The 20,929-nt window shown below is 36.8% G+C and overlaps 1 protein-coding gene across 10 annotated transcripts in view; it reads left to right on the top strand.

The window, feature by feature from the left end:
* The first annotated feature begins 30 nt into the window (after positions 1-30).
* AGTPBP1 (ATP/GTP binding protein 1) overlaps positions 31-20,929 on the top strand; it is a 56,565-nt gene continuing 35,666 nt past the window's right edge. For 5 of the 10 annotated variants that reach the window (XR_003526185.1, XM_027634330.1, XM_027634338.1 and 2 more), the window contains exons 1-10: positions 31-113; positions 7,292-7,423; positions 8,423-8,492; positions 14,669-14,799; positions 15,315-15,382; positions 15,767-15,830; positions 16,209-16,355; positions 16,616-16,747; positions 18,579-18,672; positions 20,074-20,111. Coding sequence is in view for 9 of the 10 variants with exons in the window: in XM_027634330.1 (XP_027490131.1) it covers positions 8,461-8,492; positions 14,669-14,799; positions 15,315-15,382; positions 15,767-15,830; positions 16,209-16,355; positions 16,616-16,747; positions 18,579-18,672; positions 20,074-20,111 (706 nt within the window). In the remaining variant the exon portion in view is untranslated. Of the gene's footprint in view, positions 114-331; positions 352-570; positions 682-5,445; positions 6,378-7,291; positions 7,424-8,404; positions 8,493-14,668; positions 14,800-15,314; positions 15,383-15,766; positions 15,831-16,208; positions 16,356-16,615; positions 16,748-18,578; positions 18,673-20,073; positions 20,112-20,929 lie in introns of those variants that run through there. The other 5 variants (XM_027634333.1, XM_027634336.1, XM_027634335.1 and 2 more) reach the window with 5 other exon arrangements.

Raw genomic sequence — 20,929 nt, 5'->3', positions numbered from 1 at the left:
CGGCGGGGCCGGTGACGCGCTGCGGTGCGGGCAGGTCCTGCCGCCGCGCCTGAGGACGGCGGGGTCGCAGCGCGGAGCCGCCGCCGCACGGCGCCCCGCTTGAGCGCCGCGGGGTGAGTGAGGAGTTCCCCGCCTACCGCGAAGGTGAAGCCCCGCGGCCGGGCATCGTCCCCGGCAGCGCGGAGCGGGCCGCAGCGGGGCGGGACTGGCGCCGGAGCCGGGACTGGGGCGGGGCGGGGCGGGGCTCCTCCGTGCCGGCTCCCCGCGGCGGCGGGGCGCGTACCTGCCGGGGAGCGGCGGGGCCGCCTGGGCCGCGCGCTCCCACCCGCGGAGGTGGGCGCGGGCTCTACGGTAGGAGCGGTGCCTGGTGTCCGGGCCCGGCGGGGTCGGGTCTGCCCGTGGCGCGGGGTGGAGCCGCACGGAGGCCGGCGCTGGCCGCGGGGCGAGCTGCTTCCTCCGCGCCGCGCCTACGGGGGGCACTGCCGGGCAGTCCTGGTGCTGCAAAGGCTGCAGGTGACCCCCGGCCTTTCCGGCCTCCGAACGCTGCGGCTCCGTGCCCCCTGTCCCGCAGGAGGGGTAACCCAGCGCGGGCATTGCATGGAAAACACGACGGTTGGAATAACACTTGCCTCATGTACCGTGCGACTTGGCCTACCCAACGTCTGCCTAACTTAACGCTCCGTGTGTGGGGGTTTGTTATATTTAGGGTTTGGTTTTTCTTCCCCCCTCTGCCCCCTCCTTTTCCTGCCTCCTCTTGCAGTGATGGAAATCTGTCATATCACGTATTTTTCTCTAGGTGTCAGTTCAAATACTCGACAGAAAAGGTTTGAGAAATAGGTTGCATATCAGGGGGTGGTGTGGTGTATTTCTTCAGTGTAAACTGTTTTCAGGCACTGAGCTTTGTCAGATACTTAGGAGTCCTGAGCTGGATGAACTGTTATTACAGATACTTAGAGCGGTAGGCTTTCTATAGTATCTACAGGGAGAGATTGAATTCCTCTGTGTACCTGTATAGTGTAAAACTTCTGTATAGTCTTGTGGTATGAATGTTGATTTTTGTGTATTTATTTTTCTGTCATGAGGGAATTAGCTCTCCAACGAATATTCCCACGAATGTTGTTCCTTTAGAGAAGTACATGTGTGCACTACCTTTGTAGGTTGTATTTCTTGAAAATCTTCCGTGTTTTGCTTGTAGCTTTCCGTGTGTATTTTGTATAATGCTGGGTGACTGGATGTTGCTAGTGGGATAGCCCCACCTTCTGGTTAATCCTTCAGTGAAATCATACTTGAGACGGCAGAGTTTTTCTGGAAATTATATCTCATGCTACGTGTTGTGAATGCAAGTCTGTGTTGGAATATTTTTTTATTTTTTGGGTGGAAGAGTGGCAAGGCAATATCTTTTTATGGAGCTGTTCTTATTTGCCATCAAAATAATTTTAACACATAGTTTCTTGTGTTTCAGTTCACTACTGGGAATTTTTTTTTATACCAGCATAAATTAAGGGAAGTACTTTTTTTATTTTAAGCTTCAAAAAAAGTATTTTTATTTTTTTCAGAAAGCAAGGAAATTATACTAAACCAAGGAGTAGTCTTGGTGTGTGAAGTGGCACCTGATCTATGTGTGAAATGATACCTGATCTCAAGCTTAACTTTCAGTTTAGGTGTTGGAGGTGACAGTGCTCATATTTTAGGTTTCGTGTTCAAGAAGTTCACAGATCTTCTTCCAAATACAAGCTTTTGAACTTGAAAAATATTCAGGTTTCTTGGTAGAAGATTTATATTGGTTAGCTTACTGCTGCTGGGAGCAAATTCACTGAAATTATGTGTTAGAAGCTACAATTAAAAGAGAAAAAATCAGGAGAAGGGCTCTCTGAGGTCCTCTTGGCTTACAGAAGGAGATTGCTCTTTCACCTCATTTTTAGGTTTTAGTTTAGGAAAGATGTTCAGCTTGTCACTCAACAGCTTGTCAGCAGTGTGTCTTATGATTAGAGACTTCACAGTCTGTAAAATTTATGATGATACTCTGCTAGACATAGCTGGGGATCACCTGTTTTTTGGCTCTCAGTATGTTATTTGAAACATCTCCTTTAATTCCTGTTATCTGTGAGCTGCGTGCTCTTAGGATATTGCTCCTATGATACGAATTGCTAATGTCTGAAAGAACTGAATGCTGCTTGAGTCACCCTGACTCTGGAATATAACTGCAGTAATTGAAATGTTGAAACTCTTTAAACAACATAGGCGGGAAGTCAATTTTCTTGGAGGGAGTGTGAGAGTGCTGAACAGGGCAGCTGCTCGTGTGAGTGCATTGGAGGGATTTATAACGGCAGTGTGTCTCTGGGTATGTTTTCAGGTCCTGCCACTCTCCACAGCTTAGCTGTCCAATATCCTGTGCTACGCATCAAGAAGATTATGAGCTGTCCAGTGTGTGGCCTGGATACATAGATGATTCAGCATGGTTTACATTTGAAAATACAGTTTTGTAATAGTAAGACATAGAAAGATTGGAAGTAGCTGGGAGGAAGGGAGCACCCAAACATCCTTCCTCTTTTTTGCAACAGCCACAAAGGTGACAGTCCTAAAACATTCAGTGCATTACAAGGCACATATACATTTTCACTACAACTTCTGTACAACTTAAAATTTATGAGAAACAGAATGTCCAGGCTTTTGCATACTGGAGGTAGGCGATACTGTTTTAATTGCTCCAAGTATAATTCATAAGCAAAACGATCAAAATTAAGATTTTAAAAGTGAGAACAGTTGCTGAGAGTATTATAGGTTGTGGTGATTGTGTTTCTGTGCACTGATGAGGTTGAAGGGCTTGAAAGTATTTGAATAGATAAATCTACAACATAGAGCCATGGATTTTTTTTCTTTTTTTTTTTCCATCTGGATTAAAACCAGGATTGAGGGTTTGCTTTAACTCATCTAGAATTAGCAAATTTAGATGTTTGGGTTGATTTTTTTACAGGCTGACCTTAACCATCGAGACAGAGTAAACCAGCAGTCACTGGGTTAGGTGCTGGAAAGCACCTCTGACATTTCCCACTGTATTAATGGAACATTTCCAAGAGCTGGCTAAAGTTACAAGGTTTCCAGTTCTTGTTCAGTTTCTGGTGTAGGGAAATGCTTAGTTTCTGCTATGGTTGTCCTTTTCCTTCTGGCTATTTTTATTGCTCCCTTCTCCCTCCCTGTGCCATTCACTTTCTACCTGATGAAAGGGTTATGCTAGTGGGGTAAGAAGTAGCTGACTTCTGCAGTATTTCTGTCAGCTTAAATCATGTCAGCTTTGAACGTGATCCCATGTGACCCTGGTGATAGCAGGTTTGTCATATCTTGAAGTAATCTTATGCTTGCAATGCCAGTAACTTTCTAGGAGCTTCTTTCCAGGCAAGAAATGAAGTACTGTTTTTTATTTTACCTTTTCCTGGCCAATGCTTTTCTTTCTTTCATAATCATTATTGGGTATTTACAGCTTTTTTGGCTGCATGTGTCAGGCCTTCTTTTTACAGTTAAGTGGACTGGTGGTAATGGCTGCATGACATAGTTGGCAAGCTGCTGTAAAGGACTTTGGTGCTTCAGTCTTCTGTGAAGCTTTATGTATGTTGTTTTGAATGTCTGATTATGTGTTGCAGTTTATGTAGTCACGTCAAAAAGTCAGCAGTTTGCTATAATGCAGCAATGGGTGAGCTAATCAGCTGACTATTTTGTTCCTGACTATAAATATTTATAGCAAATGGTACAAGGGAAAGGCATAGCTGATTTTCAGAAGTATTTTTTCTTTGACTGGTAAAGGTTGTTAGTCTTTTCATTTTGTTTTGGATTTAAAAATTAGACTCTCTTCGACCAAAAACTTCAGATTTTTTTTTCTACTTAGAAGTGTTGGGTAGATTTAGTCATTAGATGAAGGACTACTTTCTACCCTTTCTTGAACAAAATTCTTTTCATAGAAGAAATACTTTTAATGTACCTTTAGGGATATTATAATATTTTGATGACACTAAAAGTTTTTTGTATGGCTACATGTTAAAGTATTAGGAAGCAATAACTGTTTAGTGTGTATTCAAAGCCATTCCATCCTATTTTAGAATTTAATTAAAGAAATAGCTGGTTCTGAAAATTGTCTCCCTGTGGACTATTGACTAGGACTTTAATTCCTATGAAACTTCCACAAAGTAAGATTTGTCATGGAGTAGGAAGTCTATGTTTTTGTTTTCCAGTTCTTGTAGAAGAAGGTTCAGGAACTGGGCTAGGAATAGTCAACTTCAGAAAACAAATTTTCACTACCACATCAGTCATAATTATTTATGTGTATGGTTCTGTTTACTAGATTGTGGTTGAGTATGATGTAGTGTTTACCAACTTGAAACTTAGTTGTAAAGCTTGAAGGATTTTCCCAGGTTTTCAATCACTAGAGTTTTAAGTTGGTTTATAGGTAACCAAAACATGTATGTATTGTACTGTGGATTAAGCTTTCAGGCTTCAAAGCAGTTTGTATAAATAACTTTGGCATCCCCAATTAGCATGTGAGATTTTTTTTATCCAACATTAGATCTTATGTTTTCATTAGGGAAATTTTTCGCATCTGATAACCTTGCTGGTTTGTATGACTTTAAAATAGAATTGCTTTCCCTGAAAAAAAGCACAAACAACCAGTTTTTGAAAAAGATACTTGTGGAAGTTGTCGCTTGGGATGCTGAACTGGAAAACAATATGTCATGTGTGAAAGAGTAAAAGATTAGACAGCCGGAGGCACTACTTAAGGTGTAATTGCTAAGCCTTTTGCAAAGGGCCAGTCCTCCTTAAGGTACAGGAGGATGAGATGGTAGAGGCAGCACTGCTGTATCAGTAACAGTGGCCAGTTCTTACTGCTGTCAAAGGATGAGCATTCTGCTGTCCTGGTGAATGTTTTTTTGTATAATGTCAAGTAATATACTGCTGTTTTCCATATTGTGTGGGGTATTCATGTGGTTTTGCCACATTTAGAATGCTGGTTGTCACGGTGTTTTGCTCTCTACAAGCTTTGTGGATAGGTTGCTTTTGGTACTGAGGCAGTGGTTGCTGCTGTCACATGTTGCTTATTCTAAATTTTGAACACAGACCTTATTCCTGCAAGTGTAAATTTACTTAGGTAAATAGTTCCTGCAAATAATTTACTGCTATGTTTAAAAATGTAAATCATAAGTAGTATTTTGGAATTAATATAGCCTACAGAATGAAGAGTACAGAAGTCTTTTTATATGGTTTTGTTTAAACAGACTCGCAAGTACCTTGAAAAAGAATGTTTTTGACCTATGAACAGCTTCTGAGACTAGGGTTTGTGAAATGAAAGGTCAGTTTGCTTCTGGTTTAATCTACACTGGACTAGGGGAACCCCCTCACAGTAAAGAATTTCTTCCTCACATCTAACCTAAACCTTCCATCTTACAGTTTAAAGTTATTGCTTCTTGTCCTGTCACTACATGCCCTTGTAAAAAGTCCCTTTCCAGCTTTTTTGGAGGCCCCCTCTAGGTACTGGACAGCTACTATAAAGTCTCCCCAGAGCCTTTTCATCTTCAGGCTAAACAGTCCCAATTCATGTAGCTTGTCTTCATAGGAGAGTTGATCACCCCAGTCATTTTTATTGCCCTGCTCTGGACTTGCTTCAGGAAGTCCATTTATGTTGAGAGCCCCAGAACTTACATCAGTAAAATTTCCTGTGAATCCTGTTACAATGTCTGACCAGAATTATTACTGCCTTGAAGAGACTGAGCATCTGGGTGTTCATCTAATACAAGTATGTCAACTTAGTGTTCAGGAAGATGGTGTCCTTACAAGTCCTCTCCAGTCCAGCAGGCAATCACAGCAATGCCTAATAGTCATGTCCAAATATGAGGTCTGAATGAAATGGTACAAGTTCGTTTCTTTAGCCATTATTTTGAGCAAAAGAAAATTGCTTTGTGATAGTGCTTGCCATTTTGTGCAGTAGTTTCCTGGTTAGAATATTTATCCAAGAAGTAGGAGACTGTGTTCCATACTATTCTGTTACGTTTTGGCAAATGTGAAAACTTTTTATGAAAGGTAACTGTTGGAAGGATTATACTCCTCCCTTTTGCATGAACCTTGCCAATGTCAAAATTTCATAGCATTGAAAAGGTGGATCAGTGAGAAGGTGAGTCAGTGGCTCAGTGACACTGAATTGACCTTGGGGTGAGGCAGTTATGAGCTTTTCTGAAGAGAAAGGAAGAGGTGAAAATTATATATAATTTCTTGCAGTCCATTTAATTTGTTGTACTGTTGGTAGCACTGTTACCAGTGAATGCAGCTTTCTGATTTGGAACTTCATGCTTCTGGAGAAATTTCCCATGAAGACACTGCCTGTTTCTTCTGTGTAGGTGAGAGGATTCACAGGCAATGTGAAAAGGCAGAGGGAGATTGCAGAGAATCAAGCATATACTAGCTTGGAATTTTAGCTAGTCAACATTCCTTTCTTTCTTCTGCTCCTCTTCAACTTGAGGTGCTTTTATTCAGTTATTGTTGTTGTTCCTTTAAAAGCAGAACTGATACTAGTTTTTCCTCTGCTCGACTACCACTCGCAGGCAAGTGGTATTAAATTTAAAATGTATGTTTAAATTGAGACTCATTCACCTTGTGCCTTTACCTTTCTATCAATCATTTATTCAAAATAAGTATAATATTAAAAGTTTTAAATTAGTAATTTTAAATTAGTAATTTTGCGTTACCTGGTAAAATGTTAGAGAAACTTTTTTACTTTAGTATACATAAATGTTTCACCATGACTCTCTGGATTGCTACTGTGTGCATTTCTATCTCTTTTCATTTTTCCCTGCTCCTTCTCCCTGGTGGTTGTTTTTTGGGGTTTTTCTTTTGGTTTGGTTTTTTTCAGAGGTTCTTGTACTTTTTCTTATCTACTTGACTTTTCCCTTTGACCTGGAGTATTAGTAAGCACTTTAGCACTTATTAAATACTTTGTGGTGAATTTAGACAAACAAATTAAGATCTTGCAGTTCAAGATAGTTCAGCACAGTAGCTGGCTCCACTTGTACAGCAGTTCAGTACACTATAATATATAGACAGTCTTGGCACTGTCAGACCATTCATCAACTGTATGACAGTGGGTCAACGCTGCAAGCAAAACAGACCTGGCTACTTGCATTCAAGAGTCTAATATTTTCCCCCCAGTAAGACCTGCAACCTGGTTCAAATAGTCCAGACTTTATAATTCATGAAATTGTGTGTATTGTGGTGGGCACAGCTATTGTCTTGTAACTATTTATTTTCTTTAAAGGATTTTGAGATACTTTACACTTGAAGGGTAATTGGAGAAACCTAGGACACCTGTTAACTTGAGTCAAGCTGGAATTCTGGTGAAAAGCTAAGCATTTGCTTCCTGGCTGCTGGGAAAAGATTCTGCTTTCAGGTAAGTCTGGAAATAAGCTTGCTTCTTACTTCATCTGCTTTAGGCTTTTAGCAGTTGCCGCATGGAACTTACCAGTAATAAAAATCTGATTACTTTAGGTGTTGAACAACAAGGGTTTCTGAGAGGTTTTACACATTTCTTTGGGGAGAAGGGGATGGGGGGCAGCTCTGTGTGTGTGGTTGGCTGAATTTATTGCCTGCATTTTCCAAAAGAAAAGTGCTTTATCATATTCATTCTCAGCACCCATATCTTTGAACATCCATTTTCCCCTTTGCTCTGTCTTCTACCTTTAAACTAACAACTGTGCTCTTGGAGGATACTATTTTTTGTCACAGTGGGAGTATTTGTCATTCATACTAGATCTCAAATGGGTACTGAGGTTCAGTTAATGGTCTTGTAGACTGCAACCTTGGAGGCACCATTTGAGGAAGTGTTGTGCCCTGAGGACACTACATCCTTAAATGGATAGGAAAATTGAGTTCTTAGCATGATATGGTTTCTGTCCAGGAAATATATTCAGGTCTTGCTTAAATAAGAACACCAAATACTCCATGTTTCTCACTGTACCTCCAGACTTAATTACTCTATAGATACATGAAATGGTAGTCAGAAATAAGTATGTTGTGGCATCATATAACATTGTCAAGTAAGTTTAAAAAAGTGTATTTACTGGCTTCAACAAAAACTTTACAGGAAAATAATGTCTATTAAATGACTTATGCAAATTTCTGTTCTATTATAATCAGATTTTCTGAGCTTTGGTAAGACTGAATTATAATGCAGAATCATACTCCATACTTACAATGCAATAATTTATTTTAAAAACTGGATCAAATAGTTTGAAGAGAGAAGAGCTTGTGATGACTGTGTGGAGAAATGCAATTAATGTGAATTAACTTCTTTAGCATTTCTAGTGTAGAGACATTCAGTATGGTGGTAGCATTTCATCATTAAAGAACAAAAGATGTTGACAATATGTAGTTGTTTAATATCTTCCAGGTTATCAGAAATGGCAATTTGAAGAATCATCTTTCGATATGAACAAAGTAAAAACATCATCTGAAAAAAGGTAAATTTGCAAAAACTATAGTGACCTCTCAACATGAAGCTATTTGAGATCTGTGAAAAAACAGTCTTTATCTTAATAATAAGATAAATAAAATATATGAAGCTGAGACTAGCGTTGGAGAAACTTCCATTATTATGGGTCCGTGGTAAGACTGTGTAAGTTGATGTCCTGAAACACTGAAGAAATCAATATTGATAGCATGAAGTAGCTTAATTAATAAATAATTTGCAAAATTTAAATTTTCAGTTACTGTTAGATATGTTCAAATATAAAGTATACATTAAATTTAATTGAAAAATACATTAATAATTTCACTGCACATATTGGCAAAGCATAAAATAATCTCTGCTGAAGGAATTAAAGAACAAGTTTATAATACTGTGTAAGAAGCCATGATTTTGTCATAAGATGTGTGTCATTCTGCAACAATCCTGCAATCCAACATATAGCTAGAACAAACAAGAGTGGGATTGTAGAAGATGTCGAGTTGAAAAGTTGTGTTTATTACATGTTAACTTGTTTTAGCAAGCATTTGAAAAGTTTATGAGATTGTTTCTGGAAGGCTGCTAAGCATCAGGAAACTATTGAAAGGCTTTCAGTCTTTTTCTTAAGATAGCATAGGTTACACCATCTTGTTAAGTCAAACGATCTAATCAGATTAAAAAAAATATGTACAGGCAGCAAAATACGGAATTTTGGCTTCAGTCTTAGTTCTCTGAAGTACTCATTATTTTCTAAGTGAGTGGGTGAATTTGCATGAAGAATCTGCTCTACTGTGCGTTAGTTTTGTGTCTTGGAATCTATTTAAAATTTGAATTTAAATTCTTGTGTGTAGTATCGTCTTTGCTTCTGCTGACTAGAAGTGGAATGGCTCGATATCAGAGACTGGTTGTTCCTATTTGTGTGAGGGGTGGATCAAAAGAAATAGTAAAGAAACAATTATGTTTTCTCCTTATAGTAAATTAGCTCCTTAGGCATTATGATAAGGAAAGCAAACTCTCTGTTAGCAATGAGTATTCATGAAAACACTACAAATTATAATACATGAAATATACTATTACGAAGAATATTAGGTTTTTGCAGAGTGGCCACTTAAGTGCCATTTATTCTTCTTTAGTTATAGAGATAAAATAAACGTTTTATCTCTGCAATTCAAAACAACTGTTCCCTAAATCTTCAATAAGTTATGGTGACTCTGTTTACAGAGATAGCTCTGAACTAATAAGAAGTATTGGCTCTCTAAAGATTATTTGGTAACTGTGGAAATGGTTGAGAAAAAAAATAGTTTGAATTTATTTGCATTGGAATAAAATCAGAACAAACTCATGAAAAGCCTGCCTATTTTAAAATAGGTTTTTAAAGGCTCACTGGAACATACCAAAATACAGAAGACCTGTTTACTGTGGGGGAAGAAGAAATTCCCTTATGCATCATTGTGCTGGCTGACTGCATACAGCAGTTTCAGAGGAAGTAGGTACAGTTGGGAAAGTGATTACATCCTTCATTTGACTATTATATTTTGTAAGGCTTCTTCAAGATGAATAGCTGAAAACCATGCTAAGATAAGGGAAGTTTTATAAGCTGCCTTGGCAGCCATTAGAGTTCTCTTTCTCATTGTGAGTAGACAACCAGAAAACTGTGATGAGGTGTTCTAGCATTTGCATAGTGAAAGTGGCATACAGTGAGTAATGGAGAGTTATGAGTCTAGCACTTCTTCATAATCAGAGTTAGAATGCTTAAACCTTTTGGGAGTGGAAGAAATGTCCCTGCAGTGAGGGATCTTTCTTTGAGAAAATGGTTTCTTGTTGAGGGAATTCTTTTTCAAAAGTGAGCCTCTGAAGTCCTCTGTTCTCACTGTCTGGGCATGCACCCTCTGTATCTACTTGTAGCTTTCCTAACCAGAGAAGGAGGAAATCCACAAAGCTCTCTGGCTACCTCAAGTAATGCTGTAAGCTTTGGCAGCAGTTGAAATGATGGCAAGGGTGTTCAGTGCTTCCCTTCTGCAAGCTAAGTGGTGGTGTGAGGGGCATTTTGAGCTGCAGCATTTGTATGTGGGATAAAGAAAGAGTTTCCTGCCTATGGAGACATGAACTGTACAGGATCAAATAAAACTGGTAAACTTTTACCTCAAGACACTTACAGAAAGTCTAAATCCATCCCAGAAGAATAATTATTGGTTGTTTTTGGACAGAATAAAGCACTGACTGGCTACTAGACTAGTGGTAGTTGATGACTGTCAGAAGGAAACAGTGCACAGTTTATTTTTGCATGTACTCTTTCTTTCTCTTTCTGCTTACAACTAATGGTTGGAAATATTCTGGGTTTTCACTAATGATCCATAACAGAACAAAATTCTTGTTAAAATTGCAGACACCTTGAAACTGGAAAGATCTGTAAAACTACTGCAGGACCAAACAATTTCAAAATACTCTTGTGAAATGCAGAAAATGGTTAAGAATATTTGATGGAAATATATGCAAGATACTGTGCTTAAAGAGGTATATGACTGGAACAGGTAAAGGACAGTCACACTGGTAGTAAGAAGTGCCAGAAATATTAAGATTAAACTTCAGGGAGAAAAACTTTCAAATGAAGGGATACAAAGCGTTAGAATGAAATTGCCTTTGGTTATTGTATCATCATTTTTGTAGTTCGTTAAGGACTGGTTTGGCATATGTATGCCACGAAGAGCAGCTGTGGTCTTCATTGAACTCTGAAGAGAATAGTTTTTATGGTGTTACGAAGTTTCTTCTGGTGCTTCTTAGTCAGAATTTTTTAATAAATAAAGATTATAGAGACTGTATGTATCTCTCGGTGATTACAGAGTGCTCTTGTGAGAAGGATTTAGAATGAGTGAGGTGAAAAATGCGACTTCTAATAACAAAAAGGGTTATTCATATTGTGGGAAAACTAGTTTCATCTTGTCTCCACTGCCCTCCTTATCAGTGACAAACTCAGGCACTCATGGCAACTGGAGACCTGGATAGCCTGCATGTTGGTGTGTGAGATCTGTTTGCGTCATCACGTTCCTTCTGACAGTGGCTTTTGACTGAGTTGGAGTCCTAGTTAGTGCTCTTCTAGTTTGATTGTTGATGACTCCAGTGTATATTGGATACTCCATTCAGAATTCTTGTGGCTGGTCTACACTACCTGCATACCAATTTGACCCCAGGTTTCCCATGGCAGAGTCTCATGTCTCGTTCCCCAAAGCAATTTATTCATGCTGTAGCAGCACAGAAACAGCTTAAGCTGGTGCCTCCAAGGAGGGACCTTGAGCAAAGGAAGAGGCTTTTATACCCTCACAATCTAAACGCAGTAAAGTCTTGGCTCTTCCTCCTGAGTCTTTGGCTCCTGCTGTGTCTGTCATTGTCAGGTCACTATGAAAGTCAGGACACAGTCTTCAGAGTATTTGTGCGAGGTTCTGCAATGTCAGCAGCTTGAGAGAAAACATAGCTCTGATAAGACACAGTTTTTATTGTGCCGTTCTGGTTTTTTGCTGTTAAAAATATTGGATTCCATGGTGCCTCTCTGTTTTGGAGAACTGTCTTCTAGATTTGGATCCTGAATGGTTTGTTGATCAAAACATATGTATTTGCATTACAGATATGAGAAAGAGTCTCATTACAAATTAGACTTTCATTTTGTTCTGAGGTCAAATGGGTTGTCACAGCAGTATTACTGATTCTACTCCTGTATGTCTGGCTGGCTGCCATAATTCCTGTCCTACAGTCTTTTTGATTTACTGTGCAGACATTGAAAACTGTCACAGTTTTACAACCACTGTGTATATTAGTGTAGAATATTAATAAATAAGAGTACAAATCTTAGTTTAAGATGAAAACTCAGTCATAACTAAGAGGATATCAAGACTTTAATGTATATTTCAGTGTTGGCTGATGCCAGTTTCAAGGATGCTTGATTGGGTATGGTGAAGATATGAAGTTTATTTGGCTATATTTATATTGGAAGACTTTGTGCAGGACAAATAGCCGAAAACCATTCTAAAGATAGCTCTGCAGCAATAAGTGCTTATTGCTCTTGATAGAAGCTCTGTCCCCAGGCGGAGATTGTAACTCTAAATCTTAAAACTTAAATTGTTATACCACCCAGTAACGAGAATGACTTACCCTACCTAAACCTCTTAAAGCTTTTAGTAAGTATGGAGAAACTATGTTAGATGCCAACTTCCTGTACCTGGTAAATTGCTTACAGGCACCAGTGTTGCTTGAATTTTGCAGGCTGTAGCGGTCAAAAATGAGGTTTGCTTTGACATTCTAATGCCTACATGTGAGTTTTATCTTTGCAAAAACTTTTTTTCCCCATTTTTTTAAAATCTTTATTATTTCTAAGGATCAGCTTTGCTTTCTTGGCTTGTTTTCAGCTTTCAAACTACATTTATTTCATGGTAAGACCAGGGATATACCACAATGGAAATTATACATATACACACACATACGGAAGTTGAAGCAGCAGTTCTCATACACACTGGCTTATGTGTTGTTTGGCGGGACTGTTGCTTGTTTTGACTGTGGAGCTGGTGAAGATAACACCTTGTGTAAGTTTGCCAGTTTGTATACTGGGTCAATAGAGCTTATGCATTTCATTAAAATCTTGGGTTAATTTTGGAGCATTTCAAATGGATAAACAGAGGAGGAAAAATACACAAAAAAAGGTTACGCAAATAAAAATACCTTTATACTAAACCTGCTTTTGGATGATGAGAAAGTATTGGAGTGATTATGCTTTACTTAAACAAGGAAATTAGTGTTTCAACACCCAAGACAGATTTATTTTAGATTAAAGAAATATTCTGAAATCAAAGGCTAGCAAATAACTGAGAAGGTGATGTGCTTACTTCACAATATAAAATGGCTTTGATTTAAGTCTATAGTTAATATAACCATTTCTTATTCCTGTTGTTAGCAGCTTGTAAGTATCATCTGTAGTCTGAAATAGATTTTGGCTATGTTTCTCATTTAGAGATCAATATGGAAAAGTGAAAGTGGTAAAAGGAGTTTCCTCAGCAGCTCTTATATCAATTTGCTTTCTCGGCAGCATAACCTTTGCCCTTGGCTACCTTACTCCCTTGATTTTAACATTTTAGTAGAGTTAACTGTAAGTGTGAAAGTATTTTACACTGATATAAAATACAAATCAAGGAGTAATAATTCCTCATTGTTTTAAACAAAACTGACAGAATTTATAAAGCAATGTTGTAGACTTCAGTTTTATTGTAGGGAGTCAGAACAATGTCAGTGTAAAATGAATTATTGTTGATTATTGTGGGACCCTAATGTTACAGAAGTGAAAAGTCAATGTAGGTTAATTCTTGGAAGTCATGATTTCCTGTAGTTAACTACATGACTGTAATTAAAATGTCAAACATTTGTCTACAGATTACTTTCATGTAGGAATGTGAATCTCTAAACTATTCTGAATAATTTTTATGATGTTAAACTAGAAAGCAAATAAACAGTTTCTAGGCTGACTGTTTAGAATACTATAAATATTTACAGTCATTCTTTCTTTGTAATTACCTGCCTATATGAATGACTGGTTTGAAATTGTGTCTTCTCTTAAAATACATTTTCAAGGCAATTTTTTTGTTGGCAGGCCACAATACCCTTGTGTTCAAAATGAATCCAAACCCTGATGATAACTTTGGAAATGTTCCAAAGCTTTCTCGTTCAAAATGGTGTTCTTTTTCTTCAGCTGGTGGGTGCTAGTTTGCTCATTTCACGAATGACAGTCTTTTCTCCCACTTCAAAATGCCAACCTGTGAGACAGTCTTTGGGATTGTTTGTAGCCAGTTTTTCCTTGAGTGGCAGGTTTGATACAGTATCCTGTCACTTAATGCGAATTATTAAATATAAGTTACTCTAAGTGACATAGATAAACAACATCTGTACCTATATCTGCATTTTACTTGGTGCAACTGATTTCTCTGTTCACAGTTGCTCTTGGAGATGCTGTTACGTATAGTTAGTCTGCTGCAATTCAGGTTTTGCAAAATCTGTAAATTTACCAGAATTAAGGAGGATTAAGACTGTTTTACAGTCAAGATAAAATATGAAGGTGAATTAGCCACTGCCATTACTCTGAGATGGAGTTCCTGTTGTTAGTGGTTTTCTTTCTCTGATCTAGACAAAAAAAAATGTAAAAAATCCTTCTTGTAGCATTTCTGCCAATTCTCGGACTGTATCCCTGCTGTCACAGTTGGAGAAGATCAATTTGGACTCTGTATTAGGAGAATCAGACAATGCCAGATATGTTACCTCTAAGATCCTTCATCTGGTTCAGAGTCAAGGTAATTATCTAAGTTTTGTAGTTTTAGTAGTTTCCCTTTTGAGCCTTCCTTATTGTGTATCTTCCTTGCTGGACTTGAATTTTTATTTTTGTTTAGTGAACTTGACTATCCATCTGTTTTTGTCACTGTTGAAAGCATCTATTTAAGTCCACGTTTAATGCTATCTGGTACAGTATTGGTTACGCTAAGTTAATTTTTTATTGTCAAACAGCTGTAATTTAAGTAATAATTCACTTGATATATGTATGTGCGTATATATGTATATCTATGAGAAGCAGAAGTCTCTGGAAGAGAACTTTCTTACTGATTTTTTTTCTTTACAGTCTTTTTTTTCTAGGATATGACAAGATTGTTCAGCAAGTGAAAACAAAAATGAGTTTTAGAATTGCTTACGTTTTTTATTTAGTTTTATGTAGTTTTTAATAGGTTTTATTATTTGCAGTGTAGATATTATGATCATTCTGATCACGTATTTTATTTCTGCAAGCTAGTATTAGTCTTTTTTTCACTGACAGAAAAAACCAGGAAGGAGATGACTTCTAAGGGCTCCACTGGAATAGACGTTATCCTGGCAACCCTAGAGGTAAAATCTTTTAATCTCTGTGGTTATGGGTGCACAGTGAGTTTTGCATTTTATCATTGGGCTTTTTATTATGAAATATGTTGTATTATCCTTTGGAGTCTCCAAAACTTGTGGTGTTGGGCTGTAATGATTAGATGCTGTCTTTAAGTAACCTACTTATGAATTTCTTGTCACCTATCAGTTCTAATTGTTGTGTCATACTACAAAGTAGATTTTATTTGCTTCTGTGGGTAATTCAAGTGTGTAGTGGGATGTTTAGCTGGGTGGTTATACATCCTAAGTTCTTCTTGATTTGGTGGTGGCAATTTCTCCTAGCTTTAAAGTATCTAAACCATTGTAATAGACTGCTACGTTAGGGAAACATCACTGTCTTTTTTGTTGCAGAATACAAAAGATCCTCAAACTATTCTAAATATATTGAATATTCTCATTGAAGTAATCTCAGTTGGTAAGTTTTCCTTAAGGAGTCATATATGATTATATTTGTACATTATTCTTCAGGCATTTTTTTGTTTGTTTTGGTTGTTTATTTTTTATTGGGTTTGGGTTTTTTGTGAGGCTTTTTATTATTATTGTTTTGGTTTTTTGTTTGTTGGCATTTGCTAAGGCGGACTGATATGCAGAATTAAAAGAACATAAAGACTGAAGTCACCTTGCAAATAATCCTACACAAATAATAAGTTTAAGTCCAGCATGTCCTTGCATAGTGCAGTCACATATGAATAAAATATTAAAATATTGCTGTTCTAAAGACTTATGAAAACTGTAGCTTAGATATTTCATTGTTCTTTGGCTTTAGAGATATCAGCTCAATTTTAATTTCTAGGTGGCGGTCGGAGAGCAAGTGTCTTAGTTACCAAAGGAGGGACACAGATCTTACTACAGTTGCTTTTGACTGCCAGCAAAGACTCTCCACCAAATGAAGAATTAATGGTGCTTCTTCATACTCTTCTTGCAAAAATTGGTCCAAAAGGTGATATTATGGCATAATACATTGACGTTTTATAATTGAAATTTAAAAAAAAATTTCTTCCTATTGTGTAAGCATATATGTATTCAGAATTGATAGAGGAGAGCAAAAGGAGGAGTGAGATGGGGGGAAGAGTGGTGCAAAGTAGATACGCAGAGCTGACATCTACTTCTATGACTAGAAGAAATTCAACCATTTAACTTCTATTTTTTAATAATAATTTCAAAATTAGTGTGATTGATCTTGTATTTCTTTGACATCAGACAAAAAGATTGGCATGAAAGCAAGAATAAATGGTGTCCTAAACATACCGTTGAATTTAGTGAAGCAGAATTTGCAGAACCACAGGCTAATATTGCCGTGTCTTCAAGTATTAAGAGTTTACTCAACCAACTGTAAGTATTGCACATAATTATTTTATTCTCCATGTAATATAAAGTTTTTTACCTAGATAAGGTTAAAATACCAGATTTGGATGCTTGTTTAATATTAAGTGTTTAAAATACATTCTTTCTGAGAACTTGCTTTTTATATCCTAAAATTGCTTAAACTCTAGAAGAAGCTGGGGGTTTTTTAACCAATGTTATGGAATGTGTGGAATTTTGAGCTATCTAATTTGCATAAATGCTGATGTGTGAAAATGTAAACCGGAAATACTAACATTGTGCTTGCGAAAGCACTTAGAATTAAATAGTTATTCTCTTTGTTATTCATGCTCATGTGTTTTTTTTATTTTTGTTTCTTAATTTTATTTCTTTATTGCTAATTTAACACTTGGTTCACACAGGAAATATTATATTTCTTAATTTAACCTTTTCCTTAATCCCTGTGTACAAGTGCTCTACTATTGGGGTAATATTCTTCCACAAGAGCCTGATTGTTGGGACAGGCAGTAGAAAGTTGATCAAAATAGTGTGGTTCTTGCTGTATTTCTGCTGTCGGTTAGATGCTCTTAAGTTTTTCGTTTGAGCTCAAAATGGTCATTAAACATCTTAAATAAGTGCAAGAAATTGAAAACATAACCATGTTTGCCCCAGAGAACTGATTTGATGATCTGTGAGATTATGTTTTCAGGACATTCTCATGAGCAGATATAATTCATAAACCCTTAATACTTTCAAAATGTGGAAGCTTTATTTCTGTTGAGCAGACTGATAATGAGGTAAAGTGCTTCCAAATTGAGGAGTCTAATACAGATAGTTACATTAATTAACATTGGTTAGCTGAAAACTTGCTTCATCCTGAAAATGGCATATTGAACTGAGTCTCCAATTTGGCTTCTGCTAAGATCAGTTCTGTCTTTCTGTATTTCCCACTCCTTAGAAACAGAAAAAGTAGTAGTTCATAACATTCTGGTGCGTAGAACTGTTTAAAGTTTGAGTACAGTTACTATTAGAATAAGTCCTGACTTTTCTTAGGTTCTGGTGTAATGTTTCTGCTAATGATGATGAAATTGCAACTGAGGTTCACATACTAAAGTCTACACTAATAACAGCATTTGTTATGTTGAAGTCTTAGCTGCTGTCTTCCTGCTTTATCATGAGCACATATTGCTAAACTCAGTCAGGAATTGAATTTCTGTGCCTGTTTCAGCAGTTTCTATTTTCAGTGGCTGTTGGACTTTAGCCAGGTATACTTTCAGTGCATATTTCTTGAACTTAATAGGTCTTAGCATAATTTCTTTTCATTTTCTCCCTTTCAAATGGGTTAATTTTATACTATTTTTTTCTGAGAACATATGTTCATAACGTGTAGTTCAGGAAAGCTTATACCAATTGGCATTTTTAAATTTTATAGCAGACTCTTGGCTTTCAAACCCTGGTGAATGTACCTGTCTATCCTAATACTAAATTATAGTAGCAAGTCATAGAACTTACTAGACTTGAAATTTTAGAAAGCCTGTTGTTTTGATAAACTGAATTAAGAAAATTCTTTTTTTAATGTATTTTAATAACAAAGAAAGCAGAAGCCTGTGTTGGAAGTAGTACATGATTTTATTTGTATAGTAGTAATTACATTTTTTTTCTTTTCCAAGTTCTATCAAGATTGGATTGTCATGCTGATTATGTGTAGTGTGTCTGCCTGTCATTGTATGTCTTAAAGCACAAGCATTTTTTGTACTTCAAAATTAACTTGTGTCAACTTTAGTTTGAGTATATTGATTTTTTTTTTCTTTTGCCGTTCTTATTACATTATCTTAAAATGGATTACTTTTAACTCTTCCAGCTGTAAATGCAGTATCTTTGGGAAAGAATGGAGTAGTAGAACTGATGTTTAAGATCATTGGCCCTTTTAGTAAAAAGAACACTAGCCTTATGAAGTAAGTAAGGTCTCTTTAATATAGTGTATGGTAAAACCTTGTATATGTTTCAAAACTTACTTGTAAATTAAAAATAGTATTAGAGAAATCAAACAATTAATATTTGAATAATAAATATTAATAAAGTGAAAGGAGATGGGAAGTTTAATTTTACCCAGTAGAGTAACACAAAATATTGGAATGTCTGTTTGAAGTACTGGTAAAATAATATAAGTATTATTTTTCTGTCTCTAATATTCCTGAATGGAAACTGTACAGTAATTATCCTCAAATCACAACAAACAGATCAAGACAGTCCCATTATTTTTCAATTTGTTTAATTGGCTTCTGCATCTGCCTTGTGCTTTTGGTGTGACACTATGCCTTTTATTTGGTAATAAAATTTTCTTTCTGTTTTATTCTGTTTTATTTCAAATCAGTTATAGAGTCTCGGAGCAAGAATATAAAATATAGAGTAGGAAGTCCCAGCAATATTTGTCTAGTGGGCCATTGTGCTGTTGTGTTTAAAAAACCATAAAATTCACTGTTTAGCTGAAAGTGATGACTTTAGATTCCCAGCCCCATGGTGGTAAATAGGTTTTATGGGTTTTTTTGATTGCTTGGGGTTTGTTTTGGGTTTTTTTGGTGAATTTAGGGTAAAAATTAGCTAAGTGGATATAACTGAAGATAGCCTTTCTTTATACACTCCACCTTTTTGAAGTACCTACCTGTGGCAGACTAAAAAAAAAAAAGCTCTGCTCCTTTAAGCCCCAGCCTAAAATTAGACATTAGAACTTACTATTCTATGATGTGAGTAATCATGATATCCTTGTTTATGATGTAAGATCATATACATGAAGTCTGTCTTCACAAAGAGGAGAAAAATAAGTCTATATGTTTTCTAGTTTTACAATTTGAGTTAATTGAAAAAATTTCTTTGTGTACAAGAAAACTCTCACACCGATCATCATTTATGGTAGTACAGATTGATGGGTGTTGCTTCTCAATATATTAATACACCACCAGTACTGACCTACAGTTCTTGAAAATAATGTCCTTTGTGGAAATACTTGTTCTGTTGCTAACAAAAACATGAATTTCAGAACTGTCACAACCACTGAGTGTCGATCATAAACATTACATAGTCACGGTGTTTTTTCAAAAGCTGGAAGTTTGGATAGCCATTGCATTGATATTTTTACCATCAGAAGTTTTACCATCAGACTTCAGATACAGCAGATTTATGTGATCTCTTAGTAAAATCAAATCTTAAAAGTGAAGTCTGTGATACAATGCAACCAGGAAAAGATGAGGCTAGACTTTATATGTCTGTTAGCAGTAAGTGTCTTGTCTAGTTTTATAGTATTGTAGATTAAGCTTACTGGTTGGTTGCTGTTTTGACTTTTCTTGTTATATTGACAGGGTTGCTTTAGACACACTTGCTGCATTGCTAAAATCAAGTAAGTGTTTGACTACAAGAAACTGTTTGTCTACTTGAGCTATATATATGTGTGTGTGTATAGACAGAGTAAAACTAACATTAAGTCTGTGACCTAAACAAAATCAAGGTGAGGAAAGCTAGAAATAAGGTACAGTTTTATCTGCAGTCTGTGGTGATTTATTTATGTTGTATATAGCTATATGTTTAATAATTGGTTAGTATTTCTTCAGTTATGCAGCAGAAGGGCTTCACTGCTTCTGCAAAACTGATCTGGATCCGAGGTAGAGAAATAGCCTTTTACATTCGCTCATCTCAGCCCTTCAGTAATGGATGTCTATAACTTAACTCCTGTGCATCTTTTATATATATATATATATATATATATATATATATATATATATATATGAAAATATCTGTGGATGACAGGGGAAAATGTAGGTATTCTTCAGTAATTCTTCTGAGTAATTAGGACTTGGGTCCTAATGACAAGTCTGTCAGTGATGCTCACGAAGTGGAATTAAGGGTAACAAAACAGTAGTCTGTTTCCAGGCATGGACTGTCTCATCCAGCAGCAAGCAACAAATGTTGTCTCTGCAGATGTTGAACCAGGATTGTATCTAGAAGGGAATTAAAAACTCGTTTTCTCCAAACAGTTGTGTTAAAGCTGCAGCATTCCTAGTACTTCCAGTGGAGTTGGATAAGAACTTAGGTGTGACTAGATTTGCAGAAAACCATTTCAGACAAATGACAGGAAATTTTGGTACTGATTGTCACAGTTTACTCATGTTTGTTCAGTGTGATACCTTGGTCTTCTGATTTGTGTATTTAAAAATTTTG

This window comes from Corapipo altera, unplaced genomic scaffold (genome assembly GCF_003945725.1).
Source record: "Corapipo altera isolate COAL_440 unplaced genomic scaffold, ASM394572v1 61411, whole genome shotgun sequence".
NCBI lineage: Eukaryota > Metazoa > Chordata > Aves > Passeriformes > Pipridae > Corapipo > Corapipo altera.
This window is presented reverse-complemented; position numbering and strand designations above follow the sequence as displayed.